Source organism: Emys orbicularis, chromosome 1 (genome assembly GCF_028017835.1).
Source record: "Emys orbicularis isolate rEmyOrb1 chromosome 1, rEmyOrb1.hap1, whole genome shotgun sequence".
Lineage (NCBI taxonomy): Eukaryota > Metazoa > Chordata > Testudines > Emydidae > Emys > Emys orbicularis.
Window position 1 is genome coordinate 130,884,143 of NC_088683.1, and position 22,662 is coordinate 130,906,804.

At 43.0% G+C, this 22,662-nt stretch overlaps 1 protein-coding gene across 1 annotated transcript in view; it reads left to right on the forward strand.

Annotated features, from left to right (window-relative positions):
• Window positions 1–20,768, forward strand: part of SAMM50 (SAMM50 sorting and assembly machinery component) — a 38,272-nt gene extending 17,504 nt beyond the window's left edge. The window contains exons 6-15 of the mRNA XM_065403292.1: window positions 522–652; window positions 8,362–8,449; window positions 9,057–9,185; window positions 9,968–10,039; window positions 11,274–11,360; window positions 15,713–15,783; window positions 16,755–16,822; window positions 17,940–18,086; window positions 19,660–19,801; window positions 20,658–20,768. Coding sequence (XP_065259364.1) covers window positions 522–652; window positions 8,362–8,449; window positions 9,057–9,185; window positions 9,968–10,039; window positions 11,274–11,360; window positions 15,713–15,783; window positions 16,755–16,822; window positions 17,940–18,086; window positions 19,660–19,801; window positions 20,658–20,703 — 981 coding nt within the window. The 3' untranslated portion in view covers window positions 20,704–20,768. The remainder of the gene's footprint in view (window positions 1–521; window positions 653–8,361; window positions 8,450–9,056; window positions 9,186–9,967; window positions 10,040–11,273; window positions 11,361–15,712; window positions 15,784–16,754; window positions 16,823–17,939; window positions 18,087–19,659; window positions 19,802–20,657) is intronic.
• Window positions 20,769–22,662: the final 1,894 nt, after the last annotated feature.

The following is a 22,662-nucleotide window of genomic DNA, read 5'->3' on the forward strand; positions in this document are numbered from 1 at the left end:
GTGATGAAAATTTAACTTTTAAAATGATTTTATTATGAGAAATACCTTAAATCTTTCATGTTGCTACATTGCCAGTTTGTATAGGCTGTAAACTGTATGGACTTTTTAAACAGAACAAAGGACATTATCAACTCAAATTAGAAATGCAATTTACATGTTATAAAAGCAAATAATATAGTGATGTTTTTATTGGAATTTTGAACCAAATATTTTTAAACAGTCAAAAATGAAAAGCATCTATTACAGTACTAAGAACCAGAGAGTGATACTGGCTATAAACAAAAGTAAAATTGAGGTAATTAATTTTCATTGTCAGTGCTGTGAGAAATGCAAAAAAAATATGAAGAGCATAAATAGTGATGAATAAATTGGCTTTTTAAAATGCTTCCATGTCTAATCCCGGACATTATTAGTACTATAAATACATTTTTCTACAACATATAATTGTTTGCCAATTTTTTAAAATTATTCTAGCAAAATCAATAGTAGCAAATGTTGTTTTTTTTTTCCATTTCTCCTAGGTTCTTGGGCTCAAACTCCCTAATCTCTTTGGACGTGCTGAGAAGGTGACCTTCCAGTTTTCCTATGGAACAAAGGAAACTTCATATGGCCTATCGTTCTTCAAACCACAGCCTGGAAACTTTGAAAGAAAGTAGGAAACAGACACCATTTCTGAATACGCTAATATTTCTTCATAATGACAGAAATATTTTAAAGTGAGGTTATTCTCTGAAAAATAACAAAAATGGTGTAATGGGTGCCCACATTTTATTTTTCAATGGCCCAAGTTCACTTTGTGAAAGTGATATGAGTTGTTTGAAGTTAATGAAGTAGTGTTTGCTTATGCCAAGGTGAATTGGGCCCATTGTCTTAAATTTCCATGTGTAAAGATGTTTTTCTTAACACCAGCACTGTGAAGTCCATTTGGGATCTGAAGCTGAGTTCTTTATGGCTAATGCTTAATTACCAGCTTCACATCTTAATCTTTTGCTTCCCATGCTTGTGATGTGATTAGCTGTGAGAGACATGGCAAATTAATTTATAAGTAATACAATGGTGGTAACATTACAGTTTTGTTTTGTTTTGAAATGTTTGCCAGTACATATATCCAAAATATGATTTCATTAGTAAAATCTCCAAGGGGTATATTTTTCACTATCCTGCATGGAAAACTAATAGAATGCAATTCACACTCTTACTTACTCTGATACATTGAGCAGTGAAAATTGACCACCTTCTTCGAGTGATTGCTCATGTGTATTCCACAATAGGTGTGTGTGCTCGCCACGTGCACCGGTTCCGGAAGTTTTTCCCCTAGCAGTATTCGTAGGGGAGTGCCCCAGCGACCCCTGGAGTGGTGCCTCGAAGGCCCGGTATAAGGGGCGTTGTGTGCTCCCCCGACCCTCAGTTCCTTCTTGCCGCCAGTGAAGGTGCGTCGGAACTGCTCTGCTCCAGCTGGTCTGCAGCTTTCCTCTTGAACTCTTGTTCGTTCGTAGTAGTAGTACAGGGAAACCCCGCTATAACGCGCCCTGCGATAATGCGAATTCGGATATAGCGCGATCATAAGGTGGCTCCTGCCGCCCCAAGCGCGCAAAAAACAAAAAAACAAAACAAAAAAAACACACCGGCCAGAGCGCCGCCGAAGCACCAAAAAAAAAAAAAAAAAAAAAGGAACGTGCCTTCCCCACTGCCTCTTCCCCCTTACCCCTGCTTCTCCTTTTGGCAGGAAGAGCCATTCTCCTCCCCAGCTGCTCCTCACTCTTCCTCTGTCCCTTGCACATCTCCCCTGCTCTCTGCCCAAGAGAAATTGACCGGCTTGAAACTGACCGGCTTTAAATGGTAAACTTTTTGTAACCCCGCTATACCGCGACCCCGCATTTATCGCAGTCGAATTTTTTGGACCCCAATCATCACGTTATAGCAGGGTTTCACTATACCTGTAGTTGAAGTAGTTTAGATTAGTGTTAGTTTAGTTTAGTGCGCCTGGGTCAGGGCATGCCCCGTGCCCTGGGCTTTAAGTTGTGCGACACTTGCAGGCAGCCGATGCCAGTGAGTGACCCACACGTGGACTGTTTACGCTGTCTGGGGGAATCCCATCTCAGCAATGGCTGCAAAATTGGCAGATCTTTCAAGCCTCGGGCCAAGAAAGAAAGGGACATTCGGCTTCGAGCCATTCTGACGGAATCAGCGTTGACCCCGACTCTAGTGCGCCGCTCCGAGTCGGCACCGGGTACTGCGGTGCCGGTGAGCGGCGACCCTGCGGTGCCTTCCACCGGTCGGCACCACTCCCTGTCTGTGGGGCATGCCAAGAAGAGGTCTTCTCTACCGAGGCACCGGGGGAGAGACTAGACCCACGTTGGGCAGTTCTCGGTCCCCATCAGCCTCCAGGCCTCCAACTGAGGTTGAGCGGAGTAGCCCGGCCCATTCGGCACAGGCTTCCCTGGATGTTCGGGTGCCCTCCACGCCAGAGGCCCTTCAAGTGGCCCGGGACGTTATGTCTCTGTCAGTACCAGGGGTACCGCCACCGTTGGCACCCTGGTCCAGAGGCAAGCCACCGCTTGGATCTCCGCAGTTGCCGCCTGGTCGGTACCGTTCGTGGTCGAGGGAATGTTCCCGACGCCATTCGCCGCTTAGCGACCGTCCCATGCGTAGTCCACGCCGGTCCCCATTGACCCCCACGAGGTTGTCTGGCTGGGTTCCGAGTGACAGGGGTTCCAGGCACCGCTCCACTTCGAGGGACCGTAGACCTTGCGAAGGGAGCGGGCCCTGTCGAGACTGAGACACATGGCACCGGAGGTCCTCGTCTCAGAGAGGCTACCGTAGCCCATCACAATACGGGCGTCGATGCCGTTCCCGTTCTTCGTTTTGCTCCAGGACCCCACCGCGGCACTGCTGCCGCAGTCCTGGGCGTCGATCGCTGGCACCTTGCCATCGTGGATCCGCCTGCCGGAGCCGATCGCGGAGCAGCTGCTACCAGCGGTACCTTTCCTCCATGTCGGGATCACGGTCTCGTGGTTAGCACCGTTCCCAACGCCACCGTTCCTCCCGGTCAAGGGACAGTGGCAGGTCGTACGACAGCCCGACCTCCCTTCGTAGTAGTCAGTTGATGGGACAGGCTAGTCAGGCTGACTAGCCTGCTCCGCCGGTGCCACAGCAGGTTCAATGGCACCGGGCTCCTTGGCCGGCACCGTGGTACCAATGGGCCCTGTGGCCCCTGACGCAGCCCCCAGTGGGGGCTCGCTCGGTGGCTGGAGTCTCGGAACGACCGTCGGCCTCCCTTTCCTAGCCTCCCAGAAAGGAGTCGGTGGGGTGTGCATCTTTGTCTCTGTGCCCAGAGGGCGACCAAGTGGTGGGACCTCCGGTACCAGTGGGTACGCAGGGTACCGCGCCCGCATCCTCACCCTCCTTCTGTTCGGCAGGAGGACTCTAAGGCCCACCAGGAACTATTGAAAAGGGTGGCATCAAGCCTCAACCTTCAGGCCGAGGAGGTGGAGGAACCCTCGGACTCCTTCTTCAACATCCTATAGGCCTCAGTACCGGGCAGAGTGGCCCTCCCACTCCACAGGGAGAGGCAGGGCCAACCAGCCCCTACTCCGAAAAATAAAGACTCAAGAAGGCTGGACTTATTTGAGGAAGAGGTTTATTGTCCTCGAGTTTCCAGTTAAGGGTGGCGAACCACTGGGCTTTCCTGGGTCAGTATGAGTTCAATTTGTGGGGCTCTCTACTCAAATTGGAGGATTCCCTCCAGGAGCGTGACAAGAAGGAGTTCAAAGCTCTGGTGGAGGAGGGTACAGCGACTGCCAGGGCAACCCTGCAGGCAGCGTCGGATGCTGCGGATACGGCTGCAAGGTCCATGGCCTCTGCGGAGTCCATGAGAAGGGCGTCGTGGCTCCTGCTCTCTGGGCTGTCCAGTGAGGCGCAGACCTCCTTGCAGGGCCTCCCGTTCAATGTTCCTGTTTTCGGAACAGACGGACGTGAAGTTGCACAGCCTGAAAGATTCTCGCACTACTCTTAAGACACTTGGCCTCTATGTCCCAGCTCCGGCTAGGCCCAAGTTTAAGCCTCAGCAGGCTCCCACCCAGGCCACCCACTTTAAATACGAGTCCCCTTATAAAAAGTCACAGGACTATAAGAAACGCACGCAGAGGCAGTCCCGGTCTGCCCCCAGCCTGGGTCCTCCAAGAGCAAACAGGCAGGGAAATCTCAGTTTTGATGGGACGTCCGGGGGCAACCTGCCAGTTCACACCAGGGATCCACCCGCAATAAAGCTTCCCTTCTCCAACGGTTGTGTGCTTTTCTCCCAGAGTGAGATCACCGTCTCACAGGGCTACAACCTCCAGTTTACCTCTACCCCGCCCAACCATTCTCTTCCCCTGTCCCCGATGGGGGACCCCTCTCACGAGGCCCTGCTAGAGCGGAGGTGGGGGGGCTCCTTGGCTTAGGAGCGGTGGAAGTGGTGCCAGTGGAGTTCAAACGTAAGAGGTACTACTCCTGCTATTTCCTTATCCCAAAGGGGGGCGCAGGCCCATCCTGGACCTGTGAGGCCTGAACCAGTACATGGTAAAGCTCAAGTTTCGCATGGTCTCTCCGGCCTCCATCATCCCCTCCCTGGATCCCGGGGACTGGTACGCCGCCCTCAATCTGCAGGACGCATACTTCCACATTCATATATTCGAGGGACACAGGCGCTTCCTCCGTTTCACGGTTGGGCAGGAGCACTACCAGTTTACGGTCCTCCCGTTTGGCCTGTCCCCTGCTCCCAGGGTATTCACAAAGTGCATGTCTGTGGTGGCGGCCTACCTCAGACGTCGTGGGGTCCAGATCTTCCCCTATCTGGACAACTGGCTGGTCAAGGGCAGCTCCCGGTCGCAGGTGCGGGATCACTTGGCACTCCTGCTGTCCACGTGCGCCACCCTGGGCCTGTTGGTGAACGACACCAAGTCCACGTTAAACTCTATGTGCTGTACCAGGACTATCGGGGCAGTCCTGGACATGACATCAGCCAGGGCCTCCCTCCCACCGGACAGATTCGAGACCCTGAAAGGGCACGTCAACACAGTCACAAGGTTCCCCATGACGACAGCCAGAGCGTGTCTCCAGCTCCTGGGTCACATGTTGGCGTGCACATATGTGGTTCACCACGCCAGACTCAGGATGAGGCCCCTCCAGGTCTGGTCGGCCTCAGTGTTCTCCCAGGCCAGAGACAGGATGGACAAGGTCCTCACTGTGCCCGAGCCGGTGATCGCCTCCCTACAATGGTGGTCCTCCCTGGGGAACGTGCTCCACGGGGTCCTGTTCAGGAGCAGGCCCCCGTCAGTGGAGCTGGTGTCCGATGCATCGGATCTGGGGTGGGGAGTGCATGTGCAGGATGTTCAGACCCAAGGTCTGTGGTCTGCGCAGGATCTTGCCCTGCATATAAATGTTAAGAAGCTCAGGGCGGTTCGGCTGGCATGCGCAGCCTTCCACTCCCACCTGGAGGGCAGAGTGGTCAGGGTTCTCGATGTTTTACATCAACCGGCAAGGCAGGGCCTACTCCTCTGCCAGGAAGCCCTCAGGCTGTGGGACTTCTGTATAGCCCACGACATTTGCCTACAGGCCTACCACCTACCGGGTGCCCGGAACTCACGGGCGAATCGCCTGAGCCGAGACTTCTCCTTTCAGCACGAGTGGTCTCTACACCAAGAGGTGGTGCTCAGACTTTTCCAAGAGTGGGGAACTCCCCAGCCGGACCTGTTCACGACCTGGTAGAACCGACGGTGTCCCCAGTTCTGCTCTGGGAGGGGCGGAGGGGCATGGGTGCTTTCTCCGATGCCTTCCTCCTATCCTGGTCAGGCTAGCTTCTCGATGCCTTCCCGCTGATTGGAAAAGATAAAGACGGACAAGGGACCGGGTCCTTCAGCGTGGCCCAGGCAACATTGGTACGGGACCCTCACGAGCCTGGCAGTTGCCCCACCGTGGCTGTTGCCTTCCTGCCCGGACCTGCTCTCCCAGGACCAGGGCCGCCTCCTCCACCCCAACCTAGCAGCACGGTGTGGCTGCTCAATGGTTAGGCTGGGAGGAAAGGGCATCCTCGGAAGGGCTTCAGCGTGTCCTCTTGGAAAGCAGGCGACCCTCCATGCGTCGAGCCTACTTGACAAAGCGGTCTCGGTTTTCACGGTGGGCGGCTGAGTGGGGCATTTCCCCCGTGGCTGCCCCAATCCAGCTCATTTTAGACTACCTCCTTCACCTTAGAGCCCAGGGCCTGGCGTCCTTGTCTATCAAGGTGCACTTGGCCGCCATATCGGCCTTTCACCTGCCGGAGCAGGGGCACATAGTATTCTCCCATGCTATGACTGGCCAATTCCTTAAGGAGCTGGATCGTCTCTTCCCGTACGTTAGGCCCCCAGTCCCACAGTGGGACCTGAACTTGGTTGATGGGTCCCCCCCTTTGAGCTGCTAGCTACATGCTCCTGGTTGCACCTCCCATGGAAGGTAGCCTTCCTGGTGGCGATCACGTCAGCTAGACGGGTCTTGGAACTCAGGGCCCTGACCTCCGAGCCCCCGTACATGGTGTTCCATAAGGCTAAGGTTCAGCTCCACCCACCTTCTTTGTTCCTCCCAAAGGTGGTCTCCGCCTATGACATGGGTCAGGACATTTTCCTGCCGGTCCTCTGCCCCAAGCTCCATGCGTCCAGTGAGGAGCGCTACCTCCACACGCTGGATGTGAGACGGGCTCTGGCCTAAGCCGTTCAGAATGTCTTCGCAGCTGTTCATCGCCTTGGCCGAACACTTGAGGGTCAGCTGATCTCCACTCAGCAACTCTCCAACTGGATCACCTCGTGCATCCGTACCTGTTACGACTTGGTGGGAATCCCCCTGCCGTCAATTGTGAGAGCACACTCGACTAAGGTGCAGGCCTCGTAGGCTGCCTTTTTAGCCCATGTCCCCATTGAGGACATTTGCAGGGCTGCCACATGGTCTTCCGTTCACATGTTCACCTTGCATTATGCGATCGTCTCCCAGACCAGGGAAGACGCTGAGTTCGGCAGCGCTGTGCTCCATCCCGAGAGTCTGTGAACTCCTACCCACCTCCAACAGATATAGCTTGGAATCACCTGTTGTGGAATGCACATGAGCAATCACTCGAAGAAGAAAAGACAGTAACCTTTTCCGTAACTGGTGTTCTTCGAGATGTGTTGCTCATGTCTATTCCACATCCTGCCCTCCTGCCCCTCTTTCAGAGTAGTCTGGCAAGAAGGAACTGAGGGTGGGGGGAGGGCACAGCGCCCCTTATACCGCGCCATAGAGGCGCCACTCCAGAGGTCGCTAGGTGTGTCCCCTACGGGTACTGCTAGGGGAAAAACTTCCGGCACCGGTGTACGTGGCGAGCACGCACGTCTATTGTGGAATAGACATGAGCAACACATCTCGAAGAACACCAGTTACGGAAAAGGTAACTGTCTTTTCTATTTCAGTGGCTCTCAACCAGGGGTACACATACCCTTGAGGGTACGCAGAGGTCTTCCAGGGGGTATCAACTCATCTTGATATTTGTCTAGTTTTACAGTAGGCTACATAAAAAACACTAGTGAAGTCCATACAAACTAACATTTCATATAGACAATGACTTGTTTGTACTGCTCTATATACTATACACTGAAATGTAAGTACAATATTTATATTCCAGTTGATTTATTTTATAATTATATGGTAAAAATGAGGACATAAGCTATTTTTCTGAAATAGTGTGCTGTGACACTTTTTTGTATTTTATGTCTGATTTTGTAAGCAAGTAGCTTTTAAGTGAGGTGAAACTTGGGGTACGCAAGACAAATCAGAATCCTGAAAGAGGTACAGTAGTTTGGAAAGTTTACAAGCCACTGTACTATTTCATGTGTCTATAACAGTGCAACAGCTTCCACCAGTCTCCTGCAAACAGGAGGACCTCTCACTTGAAAGGACAACTTGTTCTAAATGAATGTTAGTCACTCTTTACTATAGCTTGTTTTGTTTCTAACAAATAAGATTATAAATTGAGCCACAATTCTAACTCAACTCAGATTTCTTTGCTATAGACAGCTGCCTGCCAAAGCCTTAAGGGAAGGTGGGGATGTGAAATTTCTAATAAGAGTTGGCTTGAGAGCTAGAGTAAATGACTCAGTGTCTTTCACTTTTGATAAGTAAATAAAACAGTTAATATCTCTTATAGTACAGATTGACCATTTAAATCTGCTTTTACGATTTGTGCCAATATCGAGGGCCACCTACTGCTCTGTTACGTTAACATCACATAGATGGTTCCCGAAACGCATCTTTAGTTTTAATCTTTTACACATGCTAACAATTGTGACTTCAAATCACCATGTACTTTTTTTATTTTAGCTTTTCAGTTAACCTGTATAAAGTAACTGGACAGTTCCCTTGGAGCTCCCTTCGTGAGACTGACAGGGGAATATCGACAGAATTTAATGTAAGCACAATAGCACCTCCCTTTGCCTGTTTCGCTGCAAGAACTTGTGGAGTTGAAACATCCTTTAGATGTACTCAGTTCAAGGCGTATTTGTATAGCTTTTATTTTTTTTCTGTAGATTTCTAAAATACATATGACCGTGATCATTTTGCCTTAACATGAACAATGACAACAATACTTTTTAATCCTTTTGATAGATTGTATTACTTGGAATTGAATCTCACTTCACCTGTAGCAAAAACAAATTAAGTTTTTCATCTTACAAAACTGTTAGCGCTAAAGATGTCCTCATCTCAGAGAGATGTCTACCTGCTTTCCTGCGGCACTGGATCCGCATAATTCAAAATGTGTTTCATTTGGGAGAAGATTCAGTAATATTTGTCCATTCATAAAGAGATGAATTCTCTTGGCTTATAGAATTACATTACTCTGATGGGGAAGAATGACTTACTTTCCCACATCCAGTACAGCAACTTAGATATGTTTACCCTTTCCATCTCCTCCACATAGAAATGAGGCATTAGAAATGAAAATTTGTGAGGAAAATATTATATTTGTACCTTGTAACACGTGTGTTCCTGTATTGTTCAAATGTCTTTATTTGTAGTTTCCCATATGGAAGACCAATCACACACTGAAATGGGAAGGTGTTTGGAGAGAGCTTGGCTCTCTTGCAAGAACAGCCTCCTTTTCTGTTCGAGAAGAAAGTGGACACTCTCTTAAATCTTCTCTCTCGGTAAGGATTTTTCATATCGTAAATGGTATATGCATGCTTTTGAATGCTATAGGAATTGTGAATGTTGCCTAAAGAGCACTCTCTGCTGCTGATGCCTGAAACATTAATAATCATTGCAGGCCGTGTGTTTTGGTGCTCATATACCTACTGCGTAGTGTGACTCCTCTCAACACATCGCCCAGCAGGTCACTAAACAAAGTACTTATCCTCAGTGACCACTGGTTTTTGCATGGCTGGAGGGAAGGTTGGCTCCCTCCTCCTCATCCTGCTGAGCTCCATGGGGGAGATTCCTTTCCCTTCTTCCCACATCTTTTTCTGAAAAGCTGCTGAACACAGTAGAAGAGAGGGTTCCTCCCTTCGTCCTACAGCGCTCCCCGCCTAGTGAGGCAGAGCTCCTGTGTTGCTTGTAAGCATTGTATCACCGCAACAATTTGCAGTCTTTGATTTTAACTCACAAAATGCAGGACCGTGAGTGGATTTGAAAAGGGTTGCCATATGACCAAGTAATTTCTGCTGGGGTACTGTAGCCACTACATTTCTGGTGCCTACCACAGCCAACAGCGCAGATGCATCTTTGATGCAGCCTGTTAAGACAGAATTGGGTTATCCTATAGGCACATGGTCCTCTCTTGGCTCTCAAATCCACGTAGATGTTTTAGCCTTAGCCTGAGAGTGCTACTTGTCGCCCAGCATGTGCCCAGTTTCTGATGGCAAATAACTCATCCTTTGCTTAAAATATATCTAGCGTCTTGTACCAGTTAAATAACTCTGTGTCTTTTTAGCACGCCATGGTAATCGATTCTCGGAACTCTTCAATCTTGCCTAGACGAGGTGCTTTGCTGAAAATTAATCAGGTAGTGTTGACTCCAGTAATAAGTGTGTGCAGCAGGTGTTTGTTTTTCTGGTTGATATTGCTCATTTCTGAGTTTATATATTTTTAAGCAAGAATAAATTGAATATAAGAAAATCCATTCAAAATAGTTGTGTTCACTTTTTGGCACCAGTGCATATTTTTAAAATACTAATTCTCTTTATAGAGGCAGATATAAATATGAAAATAAACAATATCCTTGCAAAACAGTCTTCACCTATTGGCATTAAATTCTTTGGTTAAAAAATACTATCACATGCCAAAACTGTATCTGGGAAAATAGACATTGAGACAACATTTTGTATCATCGCATCCTAATGTTGCTAGACTATGGAGCTATTCATGAGTTTTAAAGTTCATTGTACTAAGTTATTTTTATAAAAATAACTTTCAGGATATATGCATGTTTAGAAAATGGCTTCCACTATCCACTTGCCTTTCAGATATCTTAAAACAATTAGCTGTATCAGATGTATGCGTTAACAATTCGATCATACGGTGGCTCGAAATGTCATCCTCCCTTCCAGCAAAGTCTGGAAGTGCTACAGCAGCAACTTGGATCAAATAAGAGCAAGACTGAACAACTTCCTGCTTATTCCTCTTAAGCAAAGATGGTGGCTGTGATTTGGGGCCTTAATAAGGAAAGAAGTGGAGCGTGTACAGTGGGGGAAATGGGGATTCTTTCAAGGATACATATGTGATAAAGTGCACACGGTGAACAAGATTACTAAACTATTGATTATTGCCAATTGTTTGTTAGATGTTCAAAACAAAATATCCTGTTTTGCTGCTTCTATTCTATACTCTTACCCATATTTTAGTATAATGCAACTTGACTTTTTTATAGCCTTCAGTTAGATTTTACTAACCGAAATGTTACCATGTCATGGAAAAAGCTTCATCTGTTTGATATTAGGTGTCAAACACTGTTGCCCCATTCCACCAAGCTCTTGTTGACAACAAGTGGTGTAGAAAGGGTTAGTCAGATTTAACATCTGTGGTAAGAAAGTGTGATTGACCTTTCATTTCTCTAGGGCTCAGTTGTGCTTTTTCACAGGTGTTGAATTCGGTTGCCCAACCATGCCAATGTGGAAACTGCTGTTGCCTACATAGAGAGTACTGCTGCTGATGATACAGCCTTAGATAAATTATGTTAGGAAGAGGGGGGTCTCGAAAATATGCGTGTTTGTGGTGTCTTAAAAGTTTGTTTTTTCCAGGAACTAGCTGGCTACTCAGGTGGAGATGTGGCCTTTCTAAAAGAGGACTTTGAGCTTCAGCTGAATAAGCAGCTTTTATGGGATTCAGTAAGTATTTAAACACTTTCAGTTCACTTGCTAACGTAACTTATGGAGTGATTTGAATGTTTCTCATGATCCTTTTTCATCATACCTTCAAAAAGGTTTTACTGACTAAAACTAAAATGTGTCGATACTTCGATTTGCCTTAGAATTAATATATATTATATTATTTTCTCATTGGATGAATCTCCTCTTTTTATGTGACACTTCTGCATCTGTCATAGAAATTTTGAAGGTGGACTTTTTGAAGAGAAGGGATAACTCAAACAATTAGGTGTGAGAAATGTTTTCCCTTAAAAGGAATTCAGTTTGACTTATCTATATTATGTGGATCTTCTGTCCATTGATACTGGCTGGTTGCTGTTACTAGCTTTCTCATTGATGGTTGGACCCCTTAGCTCATACTTCTTCTTCTTCCCTTGATTATAAATCTTCTTGTCAGTCTTGCCTGCCTAGATTTTAGTTATACACTGTTTTTTGTTTGATTATAATAGTACTATGAATTCACGATTATATACCTGTTATATAACCATTATTATCTTCATGTTTTTGTTATCTTCTATATAAAACTATTGATGGTGAACTGGAAAGCTAACCTCAAAATTGTGCTAACAACATTATATGTTGAAGCCCCCACATACCAACCTGTGGAGAGCATTAAGTACACGAATACATTTGAATTTATCTATTTAAAAACCTCTCTTTAGGATCTCTAGTTCTGTTCTCTTGGGTCCACTGCGGATGTCCCGGAATGATGGATAGATACCAGAAGTTTCATGCATACACTGATTATTCTTACATCTAACACCTTGGAATTTATCATTGTGTGGTATCTTTAGTGGATAAATTAGAATGTAGTTGTCCATGGCCCCTTATTTTTAATAACTTTAGCACAATATTTTGCTCTAAAGCTTTTTTTTCATACTTTCACTCGTATGATAGAAATGAAGAATTTTAAGGTGAAACACTAAACACTTGAATACCTGAGGGCAATGGTAGCAGAAAGGCAGTACGCTCTCAGCCTGTGAGTAGAGGACAGCTCATTACATCGTTCTCCACTGACCCACTGGTTGTCTTAAGTGGAGCAATGTTTCTGGTTTTGGAAGAGGTCCCTCTTTGGTTAAAAGAAATCTCTGTGGTCAGGCACATTAGGGTGGGAAGGAGATAATATACCATGAAAAACAAATAAAGGCATCTTCTATGCTTCAAACATGAGTCAGTACAAGAGGGGGCCCTCGCTTTGGGGAAGCAAGATGAACTTTTTGAGATAACACAAGTTTCAACCAAAAAAACTTTCAGGAAACCATTAATGTGCTATCAGATGATGATTTTTAGGAGGTTCAATTAAATCACATGCTGTTTTGATTGTGATAGAGCACTATTGGAGTTACTTTAGTAGTGCTGTATAATCAGCTTGCTTGTCTGTATCAAGGTGTGACTGAAAACAGATGGGCAGTGGAAGGCAAATAATACTGTTTGGGGGCTTTCAAGGCAGTATGTTCAGTTTTTAATCCTGTATCTCCCATTAAATAAGAAATTAAAAGGCAATGTGGAAAAAAGGGGAAATAGAGAACAATTAGAATACATTAGAAGTTGTGAACTGCAGAAAACAGATAAGGGAAGCTTAACACACCAATGGGTGGCAGGGCTCAGGACAATAAAGGAAGAGGTTTTAAGTATATTAGGAACAGAAGAAACCTAGCAATGGTGAAGGCTCACTACTAGATGGAGATGGTAGAATTGTTAATAATAGTGAGGATAAGGCAGAAGTGCTCAGTAAATATTTTTTCTGTACTTGGAAAAAATGAGGATGATATACTTGTATCATATGAGAATGAAGTACTTTTCAATTCATTATATTTAACATTGTCTTTAATTACTAATCTACTAGGGATAAATATTTTTAAACTAGCTGGCCTGGATAACTTGCATCCAATAGTCCTAAAAAAATTGGCTGAGCAGATCTCTGAACCACTGATGTTAATTTTTAATAAATCGTGAATACCAGAGGCATTTCAGATGATGGGAACAATGCTAATGTTGTGCCAATATTAAAAAAAAAAAAGGCAAGCAGGATGACCCAGGTAACTATAGGCCAATTAACCTTAAATCAGTCCTAGGCAAAATAATGGAATAACTGATCATGGAATTAACTGATAAAGAATTAAAGGATAGAATATAATGAATGCCAGTCAGCATGGCTTTATGGAAAAAAGGTATTGTCAGACAAACCTGATTTCATTCTTTGTTGAGATGACAAGTTACTTTTATCAGCAAAACTGCATAGATGTAATATACTTAGACTGTTTGTAACATGTTTGACTTAGCATCACATGATATTCTGGTTTAAAAAATTAGCATTTATGTAGTATGATTAAAAAATTTACGTTACACAGTATTAATAGACCCCTTGTTAAATGGATTCAAAACTGGCTGGCTCACAGATTTCAAACTGTCATTGTCAAAGGGGAATCATAATTGAATAGGGGGGTTTCTACTAGGGGTGTTCCTTAGAGATCAGTACTAAGCCTGACAGTATTCAACCCTTTCATCAATTATCTGGAAGTGTAAATTTGAAATCACTGCTGGTATAATTTATGGATGACACACAGATTGACTCAGTGGTAAATAATGATGGGAGCAATGCAATCATACAGAGCAATCTGGATTGCTTGGTAAACTGGGACAATTCAAAGAAAATGCATTTCAATATGGCCTACTGCAAAGTTCTACATCTAGAAACTAGGAATGCAGTCCATACTTGCAGAATGGGGGACTATGTCCTGAAAAGGAGTAACTCTGAAAAGGATTTATGGGTCATAGTGGACATGCTCCCAGTGCAATGTTGCGGCAAAAAGGGCAAATGTGATCTTTGGCTATGTAAACAGGAGAGTAGTGAATAGGAATAGTGAGGTGATTTTACCTCTGTAAATGGTGTTGGTGAAATCCATACTAGAATACTCCATGCAGTGCTGGTGTCCATATTTTAAAAAACATGTTGAAAAATTGGAGAAGGTGCAGAAAAGAACCACAAGAATTATTAGAGGGCTGGAGAAAATAACTTGGAATGAGAGACATAAAGAGCTCAATTTGTTTAGCTTATCAAAAAGAAGATTGAGCGGTAACTTGATTATAGAGTATAAGTACTTTATGGGGATGAAATACCAGGTACTAAAGGGCTCTTTAATCTAGCAGAGAAAGACAACAAGAACCAGTGGCTGGAAGTGGAAACCAGACAAATTCAAATTAGAAATAAGGCATAGATTTTTAAAATTTGGTGTCAACAGCCACTGGGAGAAACTACCAAGGGAAATGGTGGAGTCTTTATTTCTTTATGTCTTCAAATCAAAACTGAAGGCCTTTCTGGAAGATATGCTTTAATCATACAGAAGTTGTAGAGATTTAACACTGCTTCTTTGTTGCTGTTGCTTGATACATTCAACTAGTCCATTGACTTACAGGAAGTTAAACTTTTGAGTAGGTTTAACATAAAATGCATTACAGCAGTGCACACATGGCTCTGAATTGCTGTCTCCATTAATAATTCTGGGCCAGATTCTGTGACCCATACTCATTCAGAATAGTAATTCGCAAGTAGTGCCACTGTAGAAATGGTTAAAGGATTCTTCATTGTGAGCGTGTGTGTAAGAATTTGGCCTTCTGTGTTTAGGTTGTGTATACTGAGAGTCTGTGTATCTTCAGTAAAACTATAGCTTTTTTTTTTTTTTAGTTGACTGACTATAGATTTTTATAGTCTTTTGGGACACCGAGCTGCCCAACAGTATTTTCCTTCTATTTTGTACACACAGTGCAGGCTACTAGTACAGTTTATTGTGATTTGGTTACCAGTAAATTTACCCAATATGTTATGCTATGTAGGCTAGTAGATAGGGTTTTTTTTTAAATTACAGGGGCCTTATAGCTTCCATTCTTAATAGGCGTTCTCTAGGGATAAAGTGTGTTCTAATGTTGAAATCACAGAGAGCAACTGATGTCAAAATGATGGTTTATTTTATTTTGGGGAAAAGCATAAAAGAGTCAGGATATGAAAACTGCTGAGCGAGTGGGAGCCAGACTTTTGACTTTCAAATTGAAAAATAGCACGATACTTTAACAATTCTTTTGATAATGTAACACTACATACTTTAGAAAGAGGGCAGCAGTGGCCAACAGTTCTTCTGAAAATACATGTGTTAGAGATTGGATACTACATACAAGCATATTCTGATCTTGCGTTCCTCCTAGTAAAGCCAGTGGGAGCTCTGCATGGGTCTTGAATGGCAGAATTTGACCAACACTGTTATACAGTGTCTGAATAATACACAATTTTTAAAAAACAAATTTGCTTTTTTCCTAAGGTTTTTTCAGCAACTCTCTGGGGTGGAATGTTGGTTCCTATTGGAGATAAGCCCTCCAGTATTGCCGATAGGCAAGTAATGCATTTAATTCTCATTGTCCTGTTTGACTCTCTCTTCATTGTTTTCTGTAAACTCAGTCAATATGCTATGAAAATTCCATAGTTGCTGTTTCTTTTGCATTAAGAAGGGTAGGGAGGTTTATTTATTTAGTTTTAGTTATGGGTACTAAACCGGGCAAGATCTCATTTAATTTGAGCACCACATTAACATTTCAAGCATACCTCATATTTATCATTTCCATAATAAAGGTTGTTATATAAACTTGCAGTGGTTGCCATTAAATAGCAAATATGTGTCACCTTCAGTAGTTAAATTTACCATATTATTTGCAGAATTACCCACTGTAAATTTAGGAAATATTGCAGAGAAGGTAAATACCAGCAAGTGGTAAGCCCATCTTGTAATGGTGGTGTATTCTAGCTTGTGCTTTAAAATACAAACATTTGTTAAAGATCTGTAACAGTAAATATTTAGACTTTGATATTTGTAAATAATATTCCTGTGAACTGCTTTAACTTTAAGCAGTGTTTAGATATTGTGTTATAGGTACAGGTAGAAAATATTAAGACAGTTGGAACTTACTGAGAACTGAGTTCAGGATTCTGCATTTCTCTTCCAATGAGGTGGGTACCACCAGCCCCAAACCCTGTAAAGGAACTGAATTTCTTACACTGATTGGGACATCAGGTATAGCAAAGGAAATGCAGACTCCTGTATTTTGGTCTTGGGAAGTAAAGATTTTTCCCCCCCCCCCAAATAATTTTAAAATGCTTTTATTTTTTAATTTAAGAAAGCCTAAAAATGTTGTCCTATTGATTTGAGTTGTTTACAGCTCTTGTAACTTTTTTAAAGCATTTCACTTGTAAAAAGGTTTCCTGTAATTCTGAATATAAATTTCAAAGAATTGATAAGTGTATATTTTACAATTTAACTTTTTACTAAGGATTATTTATTTGATTAAAAATGACTTTTTGTTCATTAGGTTTTACCTTGGTGGACCAACGAGTGTGCGTGGATTCAGTATGTACAGCATTGGACCCCAAAGCGAAGGTCTGAGACTCTTAAATCCCAATCTAATATCAACACAATAATATTAATCGTTTTTAAGGCTAGGGTTTGTATCTTTGTTACACTTAAGATTTCAAATAACTGGAAACAACTCTGCCTCTGGCATTCTCTCTCAGAACGGGTGGGTATAATCCCAAGGGTCTGAGAAGTTTTAGGTGTCTTTGATCTCCTATTATGTTACTAGTTCACCATGGAACAAAGACAGTAGCCCTCAGTTATATTTCTTCTAAACTGACTCTGCGTGTAGGCTTGATTAGGCTATTGTACCTTTACTCCTTACACATTCTTCTCTAAGCTTTCTCATTTCTAAAGGAATATTTAAAACTTCCCAATATCCTTCAAAGGGTATTAAGATATTGTGTATGTATGGCTAGTACTAAAACTAGTTGAGGGTGAGGCAGAGTTAATACTGCTTCAGTAGCCCTGCTTCTTTCAGCTATCATTGCAAGAGACAGGGCTAACAAAATGTCTCTGACCTTCAGTCTCATCTGAATTTACTGATCTTTGTTTACAGAAGTGACCTAGATTTCAGTCTCCAGTGAGTCACCTTGATTTTTTGCAAACTACCTTCTAAGTTTTAAAAAACAAAATGTGATCATACTGAATCTATATTTGGAACAGTATATGCTCATGTAGTTTATATATAAAACAATGGGGTTTTGTATAGGAGAGAGTGTGTAAGCTGAGAGGGGGATTTGGGAGCCAGGGGCTTCCTCAGTTCTAATCCTTGCTCTACTACTGACTTCATGTGACTAAGTTAGTCACTCAATCCTATCATTTCCCTTTCTTTAAAACGGGGATACGTGTTTCAGAGGTGTACAGTAGGTAGACTATGCTGAACACCTAACGGGTCCCTGCTTCAAATAGCTAGTCTAAAGGCAGAGAGAAAAAAGAGAGCACTGAGGAGAATTAAAGAGTGTTAGTTAAGTGTTAATTTATCCTTGTTGGAGGTGGGGATGGGGAGAGTTGGAAACCTCGGGTAAGTGGGTTGTAGCTATATAAAGCAATTTAGGAAGTTCCTCCGGTATCGTATGTAGAAAAGTTTCCTTTTGGTATATTCCATGGTAAATGCTGTTTTTGCAATGTTTTCCTCGTGTAGGTGATTACCTTGGAGGAGAAGCCTATTGGGCTGGGGGCCTGCACTTGTACACACCTCTCCCTTTTCGGCCAGGTCGTGGGGGATTTGGAGACCTCTTTAGAACACACTTCTTTCTCAATGCTGGAAACCTCTGCAATCTTAACTATGGTAAGAAGCAAGATGCTTATAAACCATTGCAACCTGATGCTCCGAGTCCAAGGAGCATAATAAAGTTGTTAGATATATGCTGTAAATCAATAGCTTTGAGTAAACAAATAATTTAGTGGGCCAATAAAAAGCAACTTTTGGTAGCCCGCCTATTTGACAGATTGTCAGGTAGAAGTTTACTAAAGTTACCTTCTATCTACAGCACTTGGTTTTAAAGCCTGGTGGGCCAGGAACTTTTCAATTTGCAGAAGCAGTGGGTGGAAGTCTAATTGTGGTATTTCCATATATTTTTGTTCACCTTCTGGTGTGCTTGCTTAGGGCTGGTCTACACTCTGCAGTTAAGTCGACATAAGGCAGCTTACGTCAACCTAATATTATGTCAGTGTCTACACTACAGCGTTCATTCCGCCAATATAAGTGCCCTACTGCACCGACATATTAACTCCATGTCCACGAGAGGTGTAGAGCTTCTGTCAGTGTAGTTAGGGCAATAGTGTCGGTGTAGACACTGCTTTGCTTAGATGGCTGTTGGCTGCCTTGTCAGTTTCTGGGCAGGAGCTGTGAAATTGACAAGGCTGCCCAGCTCCCGGCAGGGATTGGAGGGGCCTGAGAAACAGGGGCAGGTGGATCCCGTTCCCCGGCACAAGAAGCCCCAGGTGGCTTCCCCCCCGCTCCTGGAGAGGAACTAGGAGCAGAGCGGGGTTGGCAGCCCACGGGGAGCCTGTGGAGCAGCCAGGGGCCCAGCAGGAAGCTGCCATCCGAGCTGAGAGACTGGACTCTCCCCTCCCCACATGGCACCTCTTAAGTTGGTGGAAGCACTCCTGGTGAGGATGTGCACCACCGCTCCAGGGAGGGTAATGTGGGCACGCACCAATGCAGTAATGACTGCAGTGACTGTAATAGGTCGACTTACCTTTCTAGTGTAGATTTACCCGTACTGCCCACTATCCCAGGCAGACTACTCTGAAGAGGGTTTGCAGGCAACCAGAAGAATCAAACTAGAATTCTATGCTCAGATTAATTAAAAAGTAGTAGTACCATAACAAGTGCAAGAACTAGTTCGATCCACCCCACACACAGCGCGCGCACACCCCCCTTTACTCCTTCAGCTTCCTTTTCTTCCAAAGTCTGGAGATAGTGGGTGAGCAGCTAATATCATAGTGACATTTGTTACCTATGTAGCTTGAAGGAAGAGGTGAATCAACTCATGCAGTGAAGGTGCATTTTGTATACAATTGAGCAGCATAGGAATCTGATTTAAAATTAGTAGAAACTTATTGAAGATGCTAAATGCTCTCTTTAATACTGGGTACCATAACCGTGGAGATTCGAAAGTGGCTCTTAAACACCAGAAAGGAAGTACACAGAGTACGGATTCCTGAATCTGAGATGGATCTGAGATGCTGAGAATCCATGGGCGTTGTAGACAATTTGTATGTAGCGTGGTTAGATTCTTTGTTTGTAGTGGATGTTCTAAAGTGCTAGGTATACTGGCCCTGAAAATGTAGTTGACCCTTGAACATCTTGATGGTGTGGTTTGAGTCCCAGTCTCCAAATGTTTTTCACTTCTCAGGTGAAGGTCCCAAAGCTCATCTCCGGAAGCTGGCTGAGTTCATCCGATGGTCTTACGGTGCTGGAATAGTGCTCAGACTTGGAAACATTGCTAGATTAGAACTTAACTACTGTATCCCTATGGGAGTACAAAGTAGTGACAGGTTTGTGTTTTTATAGTTTATTTTAGAATACTGATTAATTTTTAAGAGTACCTAGAATCTTATTCATCTGCTTCAGTGAGAATTTTAGTCTTTTGTTTGTTCTTTATCTATTTATTCCTTAGAGATTTCTCAGCACTGAAGCACTTTTCTTTTAGCCAATTTTTTCCACATTGGTTTCAGAAGTACTTCTCAAATTTAGAACCATTTATATCTCAGGTTTCAAAGTTCACTGTACTTTGAGTTCAACTGTTGAAATTGTATGAATAAAAGTGTGGCTGGTTCTATTTCTTTACAATAAGGAAATACAGACTCAAACAGCTGATTTTTTCCTTATCCATCCAAAAAATTTTAAAGGTTACCAAACATGGAATTTCACACCTGGAAAAGAGAGCTTTTTAGAAAGTTAAGCATTAATAATGGGAGGGTGGGATTATATTGCATTTTGCAGCCAGCTATGATTTTATCTATCAAGTGAATGGTATAATACACCATCGGAAAGCTTCAGTGGGAATACAGTTTCAGATTTTGCAAATAGACTTTTGCTGACCTCAGGTTTTATTTTCTGAGTTGTTGACATAGTTAAGATGGATCCTTAGTTTTATAGTGCCAAATTCTGTTACTTCATTGGGGCTAGAGGTGGTGTGAGTGCAGAATTTGGCCTGTAATCTTCCATTACCAATAAGCCAAAAAGCATGGAAAATTTTTAGCATAGCTTTTTTCTCAAAATATATTTGAATTGTAATTTTCCAAGGATTAAAAATAGTGAAAATCGGGGGGGGGGAGGAGGGAACTGTCCAAAGAGAAACAAATACCTTATGTATCATGCTAATACAAATGTGTTACCTTTTTCTTTCAGGATATGTGATGGTGTCCAGTTTGGAGCTGGAATAAGATTCCTGTAATATTACAGAAACACTTCACGCTTCTGTCAAAAGAGAGAGCACTTGAATAAAATATGGCTCAGTGATTCCAGGGTTTTTTTCCCTTGAAGTATAAATATGCCTTTGAGTGATTAACCTCTCAGACTTCACAGGAAACTACATTAAAGAATTATGCTGGAAAGGTGCACTGTACCTCTGCTTTTTATCAAAGGCAGGCGTACTCTTTCATGGGATTTTAAAACTATAACTTGTACTGAGGCTGTTGATACTTTTAAATGAAAAAAATAGGTATATTGGAAACCAGTGCTGGGATAACGCCACAGCATTATAATGGTCAGTGGTCTGCTTGTTTCATAAAACCCTAACCCTTTCAATTGCAAGCCAAACAGATGTTTAGGATGGCCCTATCATCTATCTGTCTACACACACACACACACACACACACACCCCATTTAAATGTTAATACAGTGTGATATTCTTTGTCTGTACTTACATTTTGCCAAGTTGGATGAATAGGGAGGATGCTGTGAAAAATTCCAGTATCAAGTACTGTGTAACAAGCATAATGGTTATACCTGCAGGAAAGTACTCTGATAAAAATACTGTTTTTGAATGTTGTAGAATGAGCTGCAAATTGAACCTTAAAAACTTTGCCTGCCCTTTTCAAAAATTTGATCCCAACTGTCCTGAATGAATAGTAAAATTCAAAGAATAATTAGTAGACATTCTTGATTCAGAAACAGCTGATTCGTCAGACTCTCAGTGAAGCAGGCAGTTAGAATACGTTGTCATATTGTACTGTAGACAAGTCTTGCAGTGCCAGGTTTAAAAGCTGCATTTTGTACTTTAATACTTTCTGTAGCAGTAGCAAAAAAAAAAAAAAAAAAATCGTTAACGTCTATATTTGAGATCTGATACCTCTATCATATTACTTGGTTGTATATCAAAAGCCAGTTTTGACTTTTTTTTAATATCCATTTCACTTTTAAATTGCACTCTGCTATAATGGCTAAGCATATTTTTGAGTTTTAAAAGCATTTTTATAAGATGCTAGTGTAAGTCACTTGCCCTGTTAAATTGTCATTGAAATGTACCAGCACAGGCATAAAATTTGCTTGCCTTGCATCAAAATCTACTCTTTGTTAGTCGTTGTAGAAATTAAAAATAAGTAATAAAATGACTCGTCCTGGAGAAGTAGAGTCTTGCATGCCAATTAATACAGCTTAACTATCTTACTTTGTTCAGTTGGTTTTCCTGGTTTCTAAGTCCTTTTGAGCCATTGTCCAGTACTGATCCTAGACTAGAAAATAGTCAAGGGACTGCTTGATCATTGGGCATGAACACGTTCTCTTGACTCGCTTTGTACTGCTGAAGACTCAGGTTTACCACACTTGCAAAATACTGTGACTTTAGTGGCTAAAGCTATAAAGCCCAGGAGTGAAATCTTGGTCCTACTGAACTTAATGGCAAAACTCCCATTGACTTTAATGAGGCCAAGATTTCACCCCCGGTTGTTTTGGTGTTGGTGAAAGTTGCTGCTCTACTCATAGTGTTAACCCACTTAATAATGGTATTGATTTGCTTTCCCAAACATCTCTCTGTTTTAAAACACTGCATCAACAGGATAGCGAACTTGAAATGGAGTGCATAGATTGTCAGTAAAAGGATAGTTTAAGAACCTTTATCTGATTGAATCATTAGTGTATTGAAAAGCAAATGCAATTTAGTTCTTGAAATTAAAATTGACCACAAATTAATATTTAACAAAGCAGTTATGAGGGACAGCTTTTTTACTAAGTCAAGTCTTATTACATTAAGGGGCTCAACAAATGAGTGTTTCCCTGTACTGTTGTTTATGCATTTTGACATAACTCCTTTTTAGTAGGAGTGGGAATGTTTACATAATAAAGGGTAACATAAGCATTGTTTCATGGCAGCTAGAAGTATAATTTGTCCAAGTTGTTCAAGCTTCTAAATTAG